This window comes from Thalassophryne amazonica, chromosome 8 (assembly GCF_902500255.1).
Source record: "Thalassophryne amazonica chromosome 8, fThaAma1.1, whole genome shotgun sequence".
NCBI lineage: Eukaryota > Metazoa > Chordata > Actinopteri > Batrachoidiformes > Batrachoididae > Thalassophryne > Thalassophryne amazonica.
In genome coordinates, this window is record NC_047110.1 from 3,216,876 (window position 1) to 3,238,679 (window position 21,804).

Consider the following 21,804-nt stretch of genomic DNA (forward strand, 5'->3'; position numbering starts at 1 on the left):
ATTGTCCCCTCTCACTGTCTCCTCTTGCTGTCCTCTTTCACTGTCTCCTCTCACTGTCTCCTCTTGCTGTCCTCTTTCACTGTCCCCTCTCATTGTCTGCTCTTGCTGTCCTCTTTCACTGTCTCCTCTTGTTGTCCTCTTTCACTGTCCCCTCTCACTGTCTCCTCTTGTTGTCCTCTTTCACTGTCCCCTCTCACTGTCTCCTCTTGCTGTCCTCTTTCATTGTCCCCTCTCACTGTCTCCTCTTGCTGTCCTCTTTCACTGTCCCCTCTCACTGTCTCCTCTTGCTGTCCTCTTTCACTGTCCCCTCTCACTGTCTCCTCTTGCTGTCCTCTTTCATTGTCCCCTCTCACTGTCTCCTCTTGCTGTCCTCTTTCACTGTCCCCTCTCACTGTCTCCTCTCACTGTCCACTCTCACTGTCTCCTCTTGCTGTCCTCTTTCACTGTCCCCTCTCACTGTCCCCTCTTGCTGTCCTCTTTCACTGTCCCCTCTCATTGTCTCCTCTTGCTGTCCCCTCTCACTGTCAATCAATCAATCAATTAATTTTTTTATATAGCGCCAAATCACAACAAACAGTTGCCCCAAGGCGCTTTATATTGTAAGGCAAGGCCATACAATAATTACGGAAAAACCCCAACGGTCAAAACGACCCCCTGTGAGCAAGCACTTGGCTACAGTGGGAAGGAAAAACTCCCTTTTAACAGGAAGAAACCTCCAGCAGAACCAGGCTCAGGGAGGGGCAGTCTTCTGCTGGGACTGGTTGGGGCTGAGGGAGAGAACCAGGAAAAAGACATGCTGTGGAGGGGAGCAGAGATCGATCACTAATGATTAAATGCAGAGTGGTGCATACAGAGCAAAAAGAGAAAGAAACAGTGCATCATGGGAACCCCCCAGCAGTCTACGTCTATAGCAGCATAACTAAGGGATGGTTCAGGGTCACCTGATCCAGCCCTAACTATAAGCTTTAGCAAAAAGGAAAGTTTTAAGCCTAATCTTAAAAGTAGAGAGGGTGTCTGTCTCCCTGATCTGAATTGGGAGCTGGTTCCACAGGAGAGGAGCCTGAAAGCTGAAGGCTCTGCCTCCCATTCTACTCTTACAAACCCTAGGAACTACAAGTAAGCCTGCAGTCTGAGAGCGAAGCGCTCTATTGGGGTGATATGGTACTACGAGGTCCCTAAGATAAGATGGGACCTGATTATTCAAAACCTTATAAGTAAGAAGAAGAATTTTAAATTCTATTCTAGAATTAACAGGAAGCCAATGAAGAGAAGCCAATATGGGTGAGATATGCTCTCTCCTTCTAGTCCCCGTCAGTACTCTAGCTGCAGCATTTTGAATTAACTGAAGGCTTTTTGGGGAACTTTTAGGACAACCTGATAATAATGAATTACAATAGTCCAGCCTAGAGGAAATGAATGCATGAATTAGTTTTTCAGCATCACTCTGAGACAAGACCTTTCTGATTTTAGAGATATTGCGTAAATGCAAAAAAGCAGTCCTACATATTTGTTTAATATGCGCTTTAAATGACATATCCTGATCAAAAATGACTCCAAGATTTCTCACAGTATTACTAGAGGTCAGGGTAATGCCATCCACAGTAAGGATCTGGTTAGACACCATGTTTCTAAGATTTGTGGGGCCAAGTACAATAACTTCAGTTTTATCTGAGTTTAAAAGCAGGAAATTAGAGGTCATCCATGTCTTTATGTCTGTAAGACAATCCTGCAGTTTAACTAATTGGTGTGTGTCCTCTGGCTTCATGGATAGATAAAGCTGGGTATCATCTGCGTAACAATGAAAATTTAAGCAATACCGTCTAATAATACTGCCTAAGGGAAGCATGTATAAAGTGAATAAAATTGGTCCTAGCACAGAACCTTGTGGAATTCCATAATTAACCTTAGTCTGTGAAGAAGATTCCCCATTTACATGAACAAATTGTAATCTCTTGCTGTCCTCTTTCACTGTCCCCTCTCACTGTCTCCTCTTGCTGTCCTCTTTCACTGTCCCCTCTCACTGTCCCCTCTTGCTGTCCTCTTTCACTGTCCCCTCTCATTGTCTCCTCTTGCTGTCCCCTCTCACTGTCTCCTCTTGCTGTCCTCTTTAACTGTCCCCTCTCATTGTCTCCTCTTGCTGTCCTCTTTCACTGTCCCCTCTCATTGTCTGCTCTTGCTGTCCTCTTTCACTGTCCACTCTCACTGTCCCCTCTCACTGTCTCCTCTTGCTGTCCTCTTTCACTGTCCCCTCTCATTGTCTCCTCTTGCTGTCCTCTTTCACTGTCCCCTCTCACTGTCTCCTCTTGCTGTCCTCTTTCACTGTCCCCTTTCACTGTCTCCTCTTGCTGTCCTCTTTCACTGTCCCCTCTCACTGTCTCCTCTTGCTGTCCTCTTTCACTGTCCCCTCTCATTGTCTCCTTTTGCTGTCCCCTCTCACTGTCTCCTCTCATTGTCCCCTCTCACTGTCTCCGCTTGCTGTCTGCTCTTGCTGTCCTCTTTCACTTTCTTAATAACATTTACATTTACTCTGATGGACTACCCAGCAGTGGGGAATAAGTTTCATTACACTAGAAGTCTTTCAGAAAGCGCTGTAACTAGGTTTAAGGATATGATTCCTTCTTTATGTTCTCTAATGTCATATACCAACACAGTGCAGAGTAGCTAACTAAACTCTGTAAGTGAGATAGAGTATCTCGTCAATAGTTTTACATCCTCATTGAAGACAACTTTGGATGCTGTAGCTCCTCTGAAAAAGAGAGCTTTAAATCAGAAGTGCCTGACTCCGTGGTATAACTCACAAACTCGTAGCTTAAAGCAGATAACCCGTAAGTTGGAGAGGAAATGGCGTCTCACTAATTTAGAAGATCTTCACTTAGCCTGGAAAATGAGTCTGTTGCTCTATAAAAAAGCCCTCCGTAAAGCTAGGACATCTTTCTACTCATCACTAATTGAAGAAAATAAGAACAACCCCAGGTTTCTTTTCAGCACTGTAGCCAGGCTGACAAAGAGTCAGAGCTCTATTGAGCTGAGTATTCCATTAACTTTAACTAGTAATGACTTCATGACTTTCTTTGCTAACAAAATTTTAACTATTAGAGAAAAAATTACTCATAACCATCCCAAAGACGTATCGTTATCTTTGGCTGCTTTCAGTGATGCCGGTATTTGGTTAGACTCTTTCTCTCCGATTGTTCTGTCTGAGTTATTTTCATTTGTTACTTCATCCAAACCATCAACATGTTTATTAGACCCCATTCCTACCAGGCTGCTCAAGGAAGCCCTACCATTATTTAATGCTTCGATCTTAAATATGATCAATCTATCTTTGTTAGTTGGCTATGTACCACAGGCTTTTAAGGTGGCAGTAATTAAACCATTACTTAAAAAGCCATCACTTGACCCAGCTATCTTAGCTAATTATAGGCCAATTTCCAACCTTCCTTTTCTCTCAAAAATTCTTGAAAGGGTAGTTGTAAAACAGCTAACTGATCATCTGCAGAGGAATGGTCTATTTGAAGAGTTTCAGTCAGGTTTTAGAATTCATCATAGTACAGAAACAGCATTAGTGAAGGTTACAAATGATCTTCTTATGGCCTCGGACAGTGGACTCATCTCTGTGCTTGTTCTGCTAGACCTCAGTGCTGCTTTTGATACTGTTGACCATAAAATTTTATTACAGAGATTAGAGCATGCCATAGGTATTAAAGGCACTGCGCTGCGGTGGTTTGAATCATATTTGTCTAATAGATTACAATTTGTTCATGTAAATGGGGAATCTTCTTCACAGACTAAAGTTAATTATGGAGTTCCACAAGGTTCTGTGCTAGGACCAATTTTATTCACTTTATACATGCTTCCCTTAGGCAGTATTATTAGACGGTATTGCTTAAATTTTCATTGTTACGCAGATGATACCCAGCTTTATCTATCCATGAAGCCAGAGGACACACACCAATTAGCTAAACTGCAGGATTGTCTTACAGACATAAAGACATGGATGACCTCTAATTTCCTGCTTTTAAACTCCGATAAAACTAAAGTTATTGTACTTGGCCCCACAAATCTTAGAAACATGGTGTCTAACCAGATCCTTACTCTGGATGGCATTACCCTGATCTCTAGTAATACTGTGAGAAATCTTGGAGTCATTTTTGATCAGGATATGTCATTCAAAGCGCATATTAAACAAATATGTAGGACTGCTTTTTTGCATTTGCGCAATATCTCTAAAATCAGAAAGGTCTTGTCTCAGAGTGATGCTGAAAAACTAATTCATGCATTTATTTCCTCTAGGCTGGACTATTGTAATTCATTATTATCAGGTTGTCCTAAAAGTTCCCTAAAAAGCCTTCAGTTAATTCAAAATGCTGTAGCTAGAGTACTGACGGGGACTAGAAGGAGAGAGCATATCTCACCCATATTGGCCTCTCTTCATTGGCTTCCTGTTAATTCTAGAATAGAATTTAAAATTCTTCTTCTTACTTATAAGGTTTTGAATAATCAGGTCCCATCTTATCTTAGGGACCTCGTAGTACCATATCACCCCAATAGAGCGCTTCGCTCTCAGACTGCAGGCTTACTTGTAGTTCCTAGGGTTTGTAAGAGTAGAATGGGAGGCAGAGCCTTCAGCTTTCAGGCTCCTCTCCTGTGGAACCAGCTCCCAATTCAGATCAGGGAGACAGACACCCTCTCTACTTTTAAGATTAGGCTTAAAACTTTCCTTTTTGCTAAAGCTTATAGTTAGGGCTGGATCACGTGACCCTGAACCATCCCTTAGTTATGCTGCTATAGATGTAGACTGCTGGGGGGTTCCCATGATGCACTGAGTGTTTCTTTCTCTTTTTGCTCTGTATGCACCACTCTGCATTTAATCATTAGTGATTGATCTCTGCTCCCCTCCACAGCATGTCTTTTTCCTGGTTCTCTCCCTCAGCCCCAACCAGTCCCAGCAGAAGACTGCCCCTCCCTGAGCCTGGTTCTGCTGGAGGTTTCTTCCTGTTAAAAGGGAGTTTTTCCTTCCCACTGTAGCCAAGTGCTTGCTCACAGGGGGTCGTTTTGACCGTTGGGGTTTTACATAATTATTGTATGGCCTTGCCTTACAATATAAAGCGCCTTGGGGCAACTGTTTGTTGTGATTTGGCGCTATATAAAAAAATTGATTGATTGAATTCACTGTCTCCTCTTGCTGTCCTCTTTCACTGTCCCCTCTCATTGTCTGCTCTTGCTGTCCTCTTTCACTGTCCCCTCTCACTGTCTCCTCTTGCTGTCCTCTTTCACTGTCCCCTCTCATTGTCTGCTCTTGCTGTCCTCTTTCACTGTCCCCTCTCACTGTCTCCTCTTGCTGTCCTCTTTCACTGTCCCCTCTCATTGTCTCCTCTTGCTGTCCCCTCTCACTGTCTGCTCTTGCTGTCCTCTTTCACTGTCCCCTCTCATTGTCTCCTCTTGCTGTCTCCTCTTGCTGTCCTCTTTCTCTGTCCACTCTCACTGTCCCCTCTCACTATCTCCTCTTGCTGTCCTCTTTCACTGTCCCCTCTCACTGTCTCCTCTTGCTGTCCCCTCTCACTGTCTCCTCTTGCTGTCCTCTTTCACTGTCCCCTCTCACTGTCTCCTCTCACTGTCCCCTCTCACTGTCTCCTCTCACTGTCCCCTCTCACTGTCTCCTCTTGCTGTCCTCTTTAACTGTCCCCTCTCATTGTCTCCTCTTTCACTGTCTCCTCTTGCTGTCCTCTTTCACTGTCCCCTCTCATTGTCTCCTCTCACTGTCTCCTCTCACTGTCCCCTGTCTCTCCCACAGGACGAGTATCCAGAGGTGCTGAAGTGGAGAATGAAGCCGTCACTCCCTGATGTCTCCTCGTCTCTTCCAGACCTGCTGGGAAATTCCTCCGCTGGCCTCCCTGCTGACACGCCCTTTACCTCACACACACTCACTGGTAGGACCACCTGTCAATCAACTGGCAGAGTTCCCGCCCATCACTGACATGCAGAGTAAGAGGTGTGTGTGTGTGTGTGTGTGTGTGTGTGTAGGCAGCACTCTGGAAACAGAGAAGGTCGTGGTGCCAGAACCTGTTCCAGAACTGGCTCATGTGGAGTACCAGCTGCTGAAATTCTTCATCCTGCTGTGAGTCTCATCTGCAGTCATGATTACAGGCGTGCACGTGTACGAGAGGCCAGCAGGAGGCGCTATGCAGTCGTAGCCAGTAAACGTCACTCCCCAGCTAACTGATTGTCTGGACACATGACCTTTAGCCTTCTGCCGCTGGACATCGTGAGTTCACGTCCTGAGGGGAGCGAGTGGGAGGAGTCAACAGTCCCAACGTAGAGCAAGCTGCTACACATTAGTGTTTTTGGCACGACTGAACCTGACAGCACCGGGGCGGAGTTTCTTCATGACACTTGGGAGGCGGCACGAGCGCCTAAAAAAACGAAAAAATCTGCACAACAAAGCAGTTATCATGTCACAAACTAGAAGCACTTGGAGAGCGCAAACCTCCGCCAAGGTCATAGGGTCACTGACGTCACATGGAATACCGTTTGGCAAAGAGACTTATTCCATGTCGTTTCATGCATCTACTGTCATGTTTCAGATTCAGTGGTTAAACCCTTAGATCTTCAGCAAATGTATTTATAAAGAGAAACTGCATGAACGACAAGTTTTTTTATTTTCTAATAACAAGTTGATTCAATGAGGAGAAACAAATGCTAAATTATTGTTGTGTCGTAACTTAATTTTTGTTCAGCCTTTTTGACCCATCTTCATGAAGTTAGATGCAAAAATGCCCTATCCTGCAATGATAAAGAATCCATAAAAACATTACTGGATCCAGATCCTGCTCCGGATCATTACCAAAATTTAATCACTTCTAAGTTAGGCCAAGATACACCCCTGGTAAAAATTTCATTGAAATCCGTTGAGGATTTTTTGAGTAATCCTGCTAACAATCCAACCAACCAACAAACAAACGGACGCCACTGAAAACATAACCTCCTTGGTGGAGGTAATTAGCGCCCCCTGCAGCTGCCCTGCTTACTGAGAGGGGAAAGGGGAGGACTGTGTGTGTCTTAATGTGTTATGTTTGTGTATTTCCTCTGAAAACTCGTTAAATTTGCTTTTTAAAGACAAAACAAAGGTGCGTTCAAAGTCGTTAAATCATTTTGTTATAAGTTCTACTTTGTTACACGTCGCATGTTCAGATGCTCTCCAGGCGTCATGACGTACCCCAAATTATTACTGCTGCTACTGTCGATGGTAAATAAACAATAAACACTAATGAATGTTTATGAGTTCAGTGGCAACACGAACTTTAAACTGAAGTCCAAATTGTTGTTTTTGAATGTTGGATAGTTCAAAAATAATTCTGACGATGTCATCCGTGATGCTGTGCACTGACTTCATGTACTTCCAAAAAAAAGACTTTGAGTAGTTCTTCAGTCCGGTTAAAAAAACAGCTCTTCATGCCTCCAGATGACTTGCATTTGTTATTTTCGTGTGTGTTAGAAGAATTAGCAGTGTCAGTTAGCTCCATCAAATTGTTGTCCATCAGCAAAACAAACTCTGCCATGGTTAGCCAAACGTCACCCCCACTAATGTGTGTGTGGGCGGGGTTTGCAGCGTGCAACGGTACCAAACGTATGGAACCAATTTGTACGATAAATGCAACGCAGCACAAATGGGACGAATGATCCATGTCACGCGTGTCATGTTTTAGCCCTAATCTGGCCCTGGGTCATCATGTTTTTCGCTGTCCTTGTCTTCGCCCCTTCTTTGATCCTCAGTTTTGATTTTCTATTTGTTACTTTGTAGTTTCTGTTTTCTGTTTATTATGCATGTTCAGTCATCTTACTTTAGTCTTGTCTCTGTGTTTTATTTTACATGTATTAGTAGTTTTTCTTCCATTTTGTATCTGTATCACTTTAGTCACTAGTAGTTGTTCTGTTTCTGCTCTGTCATTTATTTATTTTGTTTCAATCACGTTTGGATTTTAGGTTTCATTATTAGTTGTTTAACATTTGTCTAGTCACTGTCACATTCCAGTTTTGCTGCTTTTATCTGACACGCCCCTTGTCACTCCGCTCGTCTCGTCTGGCCACGCCTTCTTCCCTGCACCTGCATCTTATCACACTCTGAATAACCTCTGTATTTAAGTCCTCTGTTCACTGCTCGTTCGTTGTGCTCCATGCCTTGTGCTCTTGCCTTCTGCTCTTGCCCCAGTGTGAGGGGACAGTGAAAGAGGACAGCAAGCCTTCCTCATCTTGTTTTTGCTCTGTGTCTTTCTGTGCTCGACTCTCACCCGTTTTTTGACCATGACCAGTGAACCTGCTTCTCCGTATCTGATCCTTGCTCGTTGTTTGACCGCGTCTTCGCCTCTTGACCATCTGTACCACTGCCTGTACTGATTGACTTCTTGTGTATCGACCTGAGCCTGTTTTTTGGATAAAGCCAGTGGTGGGCACAGATAACCAAAAAATTAACTTCGATAACAGATAATAAGATAACTGAAAAGTTATCTTTGATAAAGATAAACCGATAAACCACCCAAAAATGTATCGGAAGTTACAGATAATCGATAAATTCCGGTGTTGTCTATGGGACATTTGCAGTTACTAAAGAGCTGAGATTGATTTTTAACACGATCGCTTTTGAAAGCATTAAAAGCGGTAAAAGACCTAAAGAATAAGCAAGACTGTTTGACCATGCTGCCCCCTGCAGGAAGCAGCAAAGACAAATCCTGAGAGCATCCACAAAATCAACTCTTTATTAATCATAATCATTTTTCCTTCAACATTCTGCCCTGCTGGAAGCTCTTGTTTACAACAGCGCTCCCACCACAGAGGCACACCAAGAGCAGCCATAAGACCAGCTCCCTATCAATTTCAACACTCCAGTCAGGTGGAGATCTTGAAAAATAAAGTCATACTAACTTATGGTTTTTCGAAAATACTGATAGAATAACTCCATTAATGTCAATTCTGTCATTTGTACAAAGTTAAAATATAACATATATCGTTTAATGTTGAATAAGGCACTAATTCTGAGGTTTTGTAACAAACACAGACCACAAAGCATTCTGGGTAAAAGTGCTAAACAGTGATTGGTTCAGTAATCCATTATGTAAACCAACACGTTAATGTGACGTGTGTTGTGTGTTGGTTTAAAGATCAATCAATCAATCAATCAATTTTATTTATATAGCGCCAAATCACAACAAACAGTTGCCCCAAGGTGCTTTATATTGTAAGGCAAAGCCATACAATAATTACAGAAAAACCCCAATGGTCAAAACGACCCCCTGTGAGCAAGCACTTGGCGACAGTGGGAAGGAAAAACTCCCTTTTAACAGGAAGAAACCTCCAGCAGAACCAGGCTCAGGGAGGGGCAGTCTTCTGCTGGGACTGGTTGGGGCTGAGGGAGAGAACCAGGAAAAAGACATGCTGTGGAGGGGAGCAGAGATCAATCACTAATGATTAAATGCGGAGTGGAGCATACAGAGCAAAAAGAGAAAGAAACACTTAGTGCATCATGGGAACCCCCCAGCAGTCTAAGTCTATAGCAGCATAACTAAGGGATGGTTCAGGGTCACCTGATCCAGCCCTAACTATAAGCTTTAGCAAAAAGGAAAGTTTTAAGCCTAATCTTAAAAGTAGAGAGGGTGTCTGTCTCCCTCATCTGAATTGGGAGCTGGTTCCACAGGAGAGGAGCCTGAAAGCTGAAGGCTCTGCCTCCCATTCTACTCTTAAAAACCCTAGGAACTACAAGTAAGCCTGCAATCTGAGAGCGAAGCGCTCTATTGGGGTGATATGGTACTATGAGGTCCCTAAGATAAGATGGGACCTGATTATTCAAAACCTTATAAGTAAGAAGAAGAATTTTAAATGGAAGCCAATGAAGAGAGGCCAATATGGGTGAGATATGCTCTCCCCTTCTAGTCCCCGTCAGTACTCTAGCTGCAGCATTTTGAACTAACTGAAGGCTTTTCAGGGAACTTTTAGGACAACCTGATAATAATGAATTACAATAGTCCAGCCTAGAGGAAATAAATGTATGAATTAGTTTTTCAGCATCACTCTGAGACAAGACCTTTCTAATTTTAGAGATATTACATAAATGCAAAAAAGCAGTCCTACATATTTGTTTAATATGCGCTTTGAATGACATATCCTGATCAAAAATGACTCCAAGATTTCTCACAGTATTACTAGAGGTCAGGGTAATGCCATCCAGAGTAAGGATCTGGTTAGACACCATGTTTCTAAGATTTGTGGGGCCAAGTACAATAACTTCAGTTTTATCTGAGTTTAAAAGCAGGAAATTAGAGGTCATCCATGTCCTTATGTCTGTAAGACAATCCTGCAGTTTAGCTAATTGGTGTGTGTCCTCTGGCTTCATGGATAGATAAAGCTGGGTATCATCTGCGTAACAATGAAAATTTAAGGAATGACGTCTAATAATACTGCCTAAGGGAAGCATGTATAAAGTGAATAAAATTGGTCCTAGCACAGAACCTTGTGGAACTCCATAATTAACCTTAGTCTGTGAAGAAGATTCCCCATTTACATGAACAAATTGTAATCTATTAGATAAATATGATTCAAACCACCGCAGCGCAGTGCCTTTAATACCTATGGCATGCTCTAATCTCTGTAATAAAATTTTATGGTCAACAGTATCAAAAGCAGAACTGAGGTCTAACAGAACAAGCACAGAGATGAGTCCACTGTCCGAGGCCATAAGAAGATCATTTGTAACCTTCACTAATGCTGTTTCTGTACTATGATGAATTCTAAAACCTGACTGAAACTCTTCAAATAGACCATTCCTCTGCAGATGATCAGTTAGCTGTTTTACAACTACCCTTTCAAGAATTTTTGAGAGAAAAGGAAGGTTGGAGATTGGCCTATAATTAGCTAAGATAGCTGGGTCAAGTGATGGCTTTTTAAGTAATGGTTTAATTACTGCCACCTTAAAAGCCTGTGGTACATAGCCAACTAATAAAGATAGATTGATCATATTTAAGATCGAAGCATTAAATAATGGTAGGGCTTCCTTGAGCAGCCTGGTAGGAATGGGGTCTAATAAACATGTTGATGGTTTGGATGAAGTAACTAATGAAAATAACTCAGACAGAACAATCGGAGAGAAAGAGTCTAACCAAATACCGGCATCACTGAAAGCAGCCAAAGATAACGATACGTCTTTGGGATGGTTATGAGTAATTTTTTCTCTAATAGTTAAAATTTTATTAGCAAAGAAAGTCATGAAGTCATTACTAGTTAAAGTTAAAGGAATACTCTGCTCAATAGAGCTCTGACTCTTTGTCAGCCTGGCTACAGTGCTGAAAAGAAACCTGGGGTTGTTCTTATTTTCTTCAATTAGTGATGAGTAGAAAGATGTCCTAGCTTTACGGAGGGCTTTTTTATAGAGCAACAGACTCTTTTTCCAGGCTAAGTGAAGATCTTCTAAATTAGTGAGACGCCATTTCCTCTCCAACTTACGGGTTATCTGCTTTAAGCTGTGAGTTTGTGAGTTATACCACGGAGTCAGGCACTTCTGATTTAAAGCTCTCTTTTTCAGAGGAGCTACAGCATCCAAAGTTGTCTTCAATGAGGATGTAAAACTATTGACGAGATACTCTATCTCACTTACAGAGTTTAGGTAGCTACTCTGCACTGTGTTGGTATATGGCATTAGAGAACATAAAGAAGGAATCATATCCTTAAACCTAGTTACAGCGCTTTCTGAAAGACTTCTAGTGTAATGAAACTTATTCCCCACTGCTGGGTAGTCCATCAGAGTAAATGTAAATGTTATTAAGAAATGATCAGACAGAAGGGAGTTTTCAGGGAATACTGTTAAGTCTTCAATTTCCATACCATAAGTCAGAACAAGATCTAAGATATGATTAAAGTGGTGGATGGACTCATTTACTTTTTGAGCAAAGCCAATTGAGTCTAATAATAGATTAATTGCAGTGTTGAGGCTGTCATTCTCAGCATCTGTGTGGATGTTAAAATCGCCCACTATAATTATCTTATCTGAGCTAAGCACTAAGTCAGACAAAAGGTCTGAAAATTCACAGAGAAACTCACAGTAACGACCAGGTGGACGATAGATAATAACAAATAAAACTGGTTTTTGGGACTTCCAATTTGGATGGACAAGACTAAGAGTCAAGCTTTCAAATGAATTAAAGCTCTGTCTGGGTTTTTGATTAATTAATAAGCTGGAATGGAAGATTGCTGCTAATCCTCCGCCCCGGCCCGTGCTACGAGCATTCTGACAGTTAGTGTGACTCGGGGGTGTTGACTCATTTAAACTAACATATTCATCCTGCTGTAACCAGGTTTCTGTAAGGCAGAATAAATCAATATGTTGATCAATTATTATATCATTTACCAACAGGGACTTAGAAGAAGAGACCTAATGTTTAATAGACCACATTTAACTGTTTTAGTCTGTGGTGCAGTTGAAGGTGCTATATTATTTTTTCTTTTTGAATTTTTATGCTTAAATAGATTTTTGCTGGTTATTGGTGGTCTGGGAGCAGACGCCGTCTCTACGGGGATGGGGTAATGAGGGGATGGCAGGGGGAGAGAAGCTGCAGAGAGGTGTGTAAGACTACCAGGCTGCTCAAGGAAGCCCTACCATTATTTAATGCTTTGATCTTAAATATGATCAATCTATCTTTATTAGTTGGCTATGTACCACAGGCTTTTAAGGTGGCAGTAATTAAACCATTACTTAAAAAGCCATCACTTGACCCAGCTATCTTAGCTAATTATAGGCCAATCTCCAACCTTCCTTTTCTCTCAAAAATTCTTGAAAGGGTAGTTGTAAAACAGCTAACTGATCATCTGCAGAGGAATGGTCTATTTGAAGAGTTTCAGTCAGGTTTTAGAATCTGAAGTTTTATAAAGTGAAAATATCAGATATATGTTTTAGTTTTAAAGTAATGCACTAATTTGGAAGGTTTTAGTGTGGACATGCTGTGCCCAGGTGCATTATGGGTAACCTCAGTACATTCACGACAGAAGAAACGCATGTGACACACTCTGATCAGGCTCCACACGGACAACTGTATTAAACTCTTTGTATATTGCACCTAAAACTCTCGTGAATATATTCTCTGGGTTTATAGACGTTGTTATTGTGTTTGTTTTATGTAAAAATGCCAGAAGAAGCTCAGGTTGCTTCTCCAAAAGCTGAAATTGTGATTCAGGCCATGTGATATAACTGGCATCAAAATGCATAGAACACTGCCATCTACTGGTGACCGGTTATATCACAGTGTTGTCCACCGCAGGATTTTAAAATTATCTGTAGTTTCCAAAACCTGAGACCACATACGTGGAGATAAAAACAAATCATAGATCTGACAGGTTTAGTTGTACAGTGTGTGTGTGTGTCAGACACACGGTAAAAGCACCACACAGATTTCACACACAAACATTCCCAGGTCAGACACCTCGCTTTCTGATTGGCTGCATGTCACATTTAGCGCATCACGTCCTTCTTAACACACCACACACGGCAGGAATATCTGATAAGATTATATTTAGTGTCATCACGATTGTCGGGGCGTCCTTAAGATTGTCGGAAGGGGAAGATCGGGTCCGATATCGACCTAATTATCTTGTCATGTGTACCAGGCTTGATGTTATGACACCGCATGGAGCGATCAATCAGTTATGACACCGCACCAAGCCGCTAACTGATCGGATGTTATGACGCCTCACGGACTGACTGATTGATCTGTTATGACACCGCACCAAGCCGCTAACCGATCGGATGTTATGACGCCTCACGGACTGACTGATTGATCTGTTATGACACCGCACCAAGCCGCTAACCGATCGGATGTTATGACACTGCATGGAGCGACTGATCGCTGCATTATGACACCGCACCGAACGTTTTCACTATTAGTTGATTTCTTTGTGCGACTGACATCGTTATTCAAACATTCAAACAGCGATTCCTATCACCACACAACTCAAAGTTTTTTGACAGCTGTTATTGAGGACAAGGAAGTTAAAATATTAGCCAGAGAGAAGAAATGGTTTGAGAGAGGGGTCAAGGAGGCATTCTTTGTGAAACGTTTGAAACCCAGCCTTAACCGGGGAGGTGGTCTGAGACACACTTTATCCCCTGTTTACAATGGGGTACTCAGGTCAAAGCAGTTTCAATCTTTTGTTCATGGTAATGAGTCATTCACATCATCAGCAGAGTCATCAAGGGAGCCATCAGGAGAGGGACAGCTGCCCTGTCATTAGGAGGGTGCTAACTAGAGCACAATAGGTGCTGATTAGAGCTATTGTTTAGTCACCAGCCTATAGCAGTCTGCCTCTCGGTAGGAGGGGTCTGGTTAGGTTTAAAACTCCATCTTTTGTGACTACTTGATTATTCTTCTCTACAAGAGTCGAGACAGAAGTCAGACCACCAGAGCAAGAATTTTAGCTGAGGAAGCTTCTGCGATTTGAAGCGAAACGTCCTCGCGTCAAGCAACCCAGTCCAGTCGAAGATTCAAGCTTCTCTACTATGGAAACCACCTGGACAACTGAGAGCCTACACAGAAACTGTTATTGAAAGAAACCTCGTCTCCCTAACCGGATAGAGTTGTGCGCTTAGGCGCTGTCTAGCGGGATCTTGAAAATTTTTCTTTTTTTTATACAAATGAAGAAAATTACATATTTTACAAAAGCACATTTATTTGTAAACACCAACACATGTTACATTGATTCACTTGTGTTGGTTTTTACATAGAATGAATTACTCAACCAATCAGTATGAGCAGAGGCTTAGTTTACCCATAATCCCTTTGGTGTGTTAATGTTCACATCTTCAGAATTGGTGCATTATTTTAAAATTAACAGATATGTGTTATATATTACTTTCTTTTTTATCTGTTTACATTAATGTAGTTATTCTGTCCAGAATAATTTTATTTATAAAGCAAAACCATCATTCAAACCTGCTTTCCATTTCAAGACCTCTGCCTCATCGCTGGGCCACTGTATCCTGTCAGGGTAAATGATGTCTTCCTACAGCAGGGGGCAGAGCGCACAAAGACAGAAGCTCTGGCTCATTGGCTGTTTGGGTTTGTGATTGCTATTGGTTCTGTTAGAAGCTTTGGTGGTGTTTAAACTCAAAATCAGCTTCTTAGTAGCTGAGAGCATATGGGAGGCAAAATTGAAAGTTATCGGTTATCTGTAGCTTCCAATAGGTTGTTAGGCAGTTTAGAGTTAAAAAAGATAGTTTTTCAGTTAGCTGATTAGCAGTTATCGAAGCTAACTTTTTAAAACACTGCATCTATTCATCTTATTCAGCCCCGCCCACTTTTACAACAGAGCCATTTCCCTTTGTCTTAGGACTTCCGCTGAGCGGTGTTTTCAGTATAGAACAATGGAAGATATGCCACGGTTAGAAACAAAAACCTTTTTGAAAAGCTCAAAGGGATCGACTCTGGCTCAGCCGCGGGTCAGAACAGAGCGGGAAGAGGACGTGAAAAAGTGGCCCTCGGTTATTTTTAACTACTTTGTGTTGTCACTCGGCGTGGACGGTTTGGCTATGAGGAACTACGAGCTCCGCGCCGCACAGAGCCGCGCTGAAGCTCGTATAAAAGCACAATCAAGTTAAAATACTACTTGACAAGTAGTATCACCGTAATGCCAAGATTACGTAACGTTAATATACATATGGTGTTATTTCACGCAGTGCGCCAGAAAATGAGTAAATCGAATAGCCGCTAACGCTACAAACACAGCTTACCTGTTTATCTCACTAGCATCCGCCGTGGCTTCTTCAACGGAGCGTTATAGTCCATCCATTTCTCTGGGTAAAGATCCAGTGGTGTGGGTTTTTTCTCCATAAAATAAAAAGAACAGACAGGGACGCTTGGACAGATTTTTCAAATTCAGCGCCTTTATCCAACACCAGAGATCTTCGTCTTTCGATGGAGGAGGGAACAAGTTAAATGCTGGACCACAGCACTCAGATCTCTGCTTTCCATGTTCTAAACATAGTTCTGGAAGGGATAATTTTCCTCTTCTTCCAGTTGTTGTGGCACTAACGAACTGAACAATGAATGCTGCTCATGTTTGGACACGTCTAGCGTACTGTGTTCCCACGTAGCTAATCACTGACGCAGTGACAAACAGGAAGTTGTTTGACAAAATGGAGCTGCCCACCCTGACTTCCTGAATAAGGTGAATAAATATAAAAGGTAATCTATGTATGTGTGTGTGTGTGTGTGTGTGTACGCTCTGTGCACAGCCACAGTAATTTAGCAGTCAACACCAAACTTGCTACAGTGATTAGGGGCACCGGGGGATGGTGGGGGGTGGGGGGGGGTCACTGGGGCTCTTAAGCCGCGTTCACACTGCACGCGACGTGAGCGACGGAGGCGACAGGTTTCCATGTAATCCCTATGGAAGGACGCATTGTGGTGCCACAAAAGTTCAAGCCAACCAATGTCATGTGATGGACGCGAATAAAGCGATGCAAATGAAGCAATTTTGAGCAATTGGGTGTTTGTGGCACAATATCGCGTTGCATTGAAAAATCTGAACTTTTTCGTCTTGTCGCACCGCGATGACCAATCAGGGCCTGGATATGTAGTGACATGAAGATGTCTGGAGTTTATACTTGATGTGGACATGTCCTGTGTCTGGTAGCCAGCCTGTGAGCAGGACTTATGTCCCTTTTGTCCTTTATTTCACAATTATGACAGAGTTTGTGGGGAGAGTGAGCAGCACCGCAGCAGCTGTTTGTTTTTTTTCACGTGCGCACGCGAATGAATCGTCCATGAAGATCATTTAATTAATTACACAGATGTATAATAAAACAAATGGTGACAGAAAGCTCTGGTGGTTTGTAAGGTTAGACCTTACATGTGTGAAGCACCTTGAGGCAACTTTGTTGAGAGTTGGCGCTATATAAATGAAAATAAATTGAAATTGATGTTTATTTGCATTAACAATTTATTGTGCTGGATGGTCAGGAATTACTGGACACAAATGCACGGCTCTAACAAACACCTCTGGTTATTAAAAGGCTTTACTTTAGTGGATTGCAGAGGTCAGTACACAAGTAGGCAGTCAAAGAAAAAGCAGCAGTACAAAAATTATCAGGCAAAAAGGCGTGGTCAAAACAACAGGCTGGTCAGGAACACACAAGGAGGCAGGCAGGACTATGGAACGCAGGCACAGAGCTGGAACGAAGACACAAGACACAACAAACTGGTGAGGGACAAACACACCCAGTGAGCTTATATAACCGCAGGTGACAATCAGCAAATCATGAACAGGTGTGCATGGAAAGCACCAGAACAAGGGTGTGGCCAGAGAGAGAGAGAGAAACACCCATCACCAAGAACCAAGAGACAGACAAGAGAAGTAGAGACAGACAGACCCAAGCAGAAAAACCCAGCAAGAGAATAAACAAACCAAAACCAACAAAATACAAAAACTAAACAGATACAAAGAAACAAAATTAAAAACAGATAATCAAACAAAACTCAAACCCTGACACAAGTCATGGATGTTTTGTATCAGAGTTGTATTGTAGCCTGCCATCTTTTGGTGTCAATTTCAAATGCAATTTCAGGGGCACTTCTGAAATATAAAAATAATAATAAAATAATTAAAAATGGCTGTTGTACGTGCATGAGAGTTCTATGTGCACAACCGTGATGTTGGCCAACATTTACACTAAATGATTTTTTTCTTTCTTCTGTGCTGGAGCTGCAGTGTGTCAGATGCACTATGCTAATGCCAAGGTTTCAAATGTGCGCATTACAGATCCCAGACTGTATATTCATGAAGCCAGTTGTGTGAAGTGGACACGATGCGCTGTTTTTGCACATGTGACAGATACAGTCCTCGTGCACTGTCATGCAGGCGTGTGGTGAAGTTTGCACACGTTTGACCTCAGTGGCAAAAACAAACACATCAGAAGGAACCCTTCGAAACTCTGCAGTCTGTCTCCGTGACGCGTCTTCCACAGACGGGCAGCAGCGCAGTGTTGTAATGTCCCCCAAACACAAACAGGCAGGTCCTGTGTCTGTCTGTCTGTCTTTCAGGGTCTTGGTCTTGGTCTTGTCTTCCTGTTACCTGGCCTTCAGAGTTTGTCGTTTGGAGCAGCAGCTCAGCTTCCTGAGCAGCCAGTCAGCGCTGAGAGACAGGTACGAGCACGCCGCCTCACCTCCACCACAAGGAAACATCTCTCCACAATCACACAACATGGCTGTCATCAGCTTTTCAAACAGAGGTCATCACCGTGTCACCACATGATGGAACCGCCTCGGGTGCTGGATGGCAAACACACACCTCTAAAGTCACCGTCTATCTGCCACAGACAGGTGATGGATGGATGTCTCCTCGGCCTGTTCCAGCAGGTGGCGTCCTCAGCGGCAGTCCACCTGCACACAGGAGAACATCTGGACAAACTGGCCATGTGGCCAAGAGGTCACAGCCACCGTTCCCTCAGAATGCAAGAAGAATCTTAGTCTCCCTCAGGAATCATCCATGAGTCTTTCCAGTGGCTCCTGAAGATCCCACAAGACCAAGTAGCAAAGACATCTGGTCTGTATTTTAGGTTGTGGGTCAGCGTCTCTCAAAGTCCCGTAATGCAGGATTACAGGTCGGTGCTTTTGTGTTTGAGAGCAGGCGGACCGCGTCGTGGTGACTCTGAGCCCAGTGCCTCCCTCGCCATGACACCGTCGCTGACCTTCTCCCAGGCCCTTCCTCTGGTCCACGGTGACTTCAGTGTGTCCATGTTAGGGCTGCCACAAAGCATCACTTTGATAATCAACTCGTCACTGATTATTTTTGTGATTAGTCGACTAATCGGATCAGATGTTTCATACAGCTGCTCTCATTTCACCATCACGAGCATCAAGCTGCTCACTAGACGGCTAAGATAAGAGTTCATTCAGCTTTCACTTGGTCACAAAGTCATGCAGTGAAGAGGAGCGTCTATTTTTAGCACTGTAACGTCGCGTTATAAAACATTAGCGTTAACACATTTCTTATTCAAACGTGACATCGCTGCTATAATGTTACAGCAACACAAACATACGCGTGCTCAGGCTAATGAAGCCGTCATCGTTAGTGTTAACATTTACATCTGTCAATATTAGTAAGTAGCTCACTATAGACGTTAATGTTAGCTGATAATTAGCTTAATGAAATGACTCTCGCTTCGTCAGAATCAGCCACGTTTCCTTCCTCCTGCGTCGCCGTTGTGCTGCTGTGGAAAGACAATTTCTGGCTGGCAGATTTTGCACTGCACGTCTTTCTCTTAAATTGGGTTAAAATGCTCGCCGACGTTTGAGCTGCGCTGTCAGCTAGCCGTGATATTACCGCTACTGTGCATCTGCGTCAAGGACAGGAAGGCAGCGGAAGATACGACGGCATGTTTGAGAGAAAAACAAAGCTCAAAAAATAAACAATGACACTGATTATTAAATTAGTTGCCAATGATTTTGACATAATCATGACTAGTCAATTTGAAATCAGTCCAATTTATTCAATTTATAACGCGCCAGTTCACGACAGCGTCGCGTCAAAGCGCCTCACACGAAACAGTTCAAAAAACAAAGTAAAATAAAATGAAAAGTTCAGAAAAGCACAATAAAAAAGTAAAAACTGAAAAGAGTTAAAAAAAAAAAAGATGGTAGCACCACATTCTAACCACAGGACCAAGTAAAAGATACGTGTTTAGTCTGTTCTTAAAAGTCTCCACAGAATCTGGATCTGAGGACTCTACTGGTCCCCTCAGATCTGGAATCTGGCTGACAGCTCTTTGACTAAATGTCAGGAAGAATAAAATGAACCCACAGCTGTCTTAGAGATGTGGTATGGTCCAGTTCTCTGCCTGGGTGGTTACTATCCAGGTCCCAAGGTGGTTCCAGAGTTTTGTGGATGCGGCAGCAGCAGCACACAGTCCCACAGCAGACAGGACTTTTTTCATATTAAAGTGCTGAGTCCTGTGGGGATGTAACCTATGATGTCCTGGGGGTCAACACTGTGGTATCCAGGAATAAGCACCAGAACTAACGGGTCCCAGAGCCCAGGACATCTCAGTTCCTCTCTCCAGAGCACCTCAGAATGCGCCACATCTGAACACACGGGTCCTGACCCACCGTCCCACACCTGAACACACGGGTCTTGACCCACCGTCCCACACCTGAACACACGGGTCCTGACCCACCGTCCCACACCTGAACACACAGGTCCTGACCCACCGTCCCACACCTGAACACACGGGTCTTGACCCACCGTCCCACACCTGAACACATGAGTCCTGACCCACCGTCCCACACCTGAACACACGGGTCTTGACCCACCGTCCCACACCTGAACATGAGTCCTGACCCACCGTCCCACACCTGAACACACGGGTCTTGACCCACCGTCCCACACCTGAACACACGGGTCTTGACCCACCGTCCCACACCTGAACACACGGGTCTTGACCCACCGTCCCACACCTGAACATGAGTCCTGACCCACCGTCCCACACCTGAACACACGGGTCTTGACCCACCGTCCCACACCTGAACACACGGGTCTTGACCCACCGTCCCACACCTGAACACACGGGTCTTGACCCACCGTCCCACACCTGAACACACGAGTCTTGACCCACCGTCCCACACCTGAACACACGGGTCTTGACCCACCGTCCCACACCTGAACACATGAGTCCTGACCCACCGTCCCTGTGGCTGGAGAGCCGTGGGACACACAGCCTGTGTTTGTGTTTGAAAGCTGGACGTCCAGCAGACTTCAGACTGACTGACTGCTCCTGTTTCCAGGTGCGGGGCGGTGCCGTGCTGGCTGGCCAATCAGAAGACAGGAACCTGATGCTGAAGCCAATCAGGAAGTAAAATTGAAAGCTGCAGTTGCATAGATATCCCACCAGGGGTCAGCAGTGAAACAAGTCGCCTCTCAGGATGATGTCAGCACCACAGACCTTTGACCTTTGGCAAACATATAGAGCTGAAAGTAAAGAGGCGTGGCCAGAAATAGTCCGAACAGTCTTCACAGAGTGTCACGTAAATACACACACTGTACACACATAGGTGATGGTCTAGCCCAGGGGTAGGCAACCTGTTCCAGAAAGAGCCATGAGGGTGCAGGTTTTCTTTGCAGCCACTGACTCCACCAGGTGATTTTACTGATTAATATCACTTTGAGCAGATGGAATCAGTTAATCAGTGAAATCACCTGGTGGAGTCAGTGGCTGCAAAGAAAACCTGCACCCTCATGGCTCTTTCTGGAACAGGTTGCCTACCCCTGGTCTAATGGTTAAGGTGTTGGGTTTGAGTCCAGAAGATCATGGGTTCAAATCTCCACCTGACTGGAAAATCACTAAGGGCCCTTGGGCAAGGCCCCTATTGCTCCCGGTGTGTAGTGAGCGCTTTGTATGGCAGCGCCCTGATATCGAGGTGAATGTGAGGCATAATTGTAAAGCGCTTTGAGTGTCTGAATCAGATGGAAAAGTGCTATATAAATGCATTCCATTTACCATTTAACTACGTCACAGATTCTAATGACATTTTCAACACAGATATGAGGCCATGGAAGAACACACTCAACTTTGGAGGTGATCTGGATCCGGTGTCACCGACCAAAAGGTCCCCCCTAAAAATCTGTCCCCCCTGCCTTCACTGTGCATGCATCATGAGCCGCGGTTCAGTGATTCGCCTCGTTTCTGCTTCAAACTGCCTCCAGTCATCATCTATCTCAGCAACTGATATCTGAAGCTTTTCTACAACAATCATTTACACATAAATTCAACATTAT

At 43.6% G+C, this 21,804-nt stretch overlaps 1 protein-coding gene across 2 annotated transcripts in view; it reads left to right on the forward strand.

Annotated features, from left to right (window-relative positions):
• The window catches only part of LOC117515209 (GRAM domain-containing protein 2A), a 143,099-nt gene extending 122,079 nt beyond the window's left edge, over positions 1 to 21,020 (forward strand). For both annotated transcript variants that reach the window (XM_034175684.1, XM_034175685.1), the window contains exons 9-12: positions 5,795 to 5,930; positions 6,025 to 6,118; positions 18,075 to 18,176; positions 20,814 to 21,020. In XM_034175684.1, the coding sequence (XP_034031575.1) occupies positions 5,795 to 5,930; positions 6,025 to 6,118; positions 18,075 to 18,176; positions 20,814 to 20,862 (381 nt within the window). In that variant the 3' untranslated portion in view covers positions 20,863 to 21,020. The remainder of the gene's footprint in view (positions 1 to 5,794; positions 5,931 to 6,024; positions 6,119 to 18,074; positions 18,177 to 20,813) is intronic.
• The last annotated feature ends 784 nt before the right edge of the window (positions 21,021 to 21,804 follow it).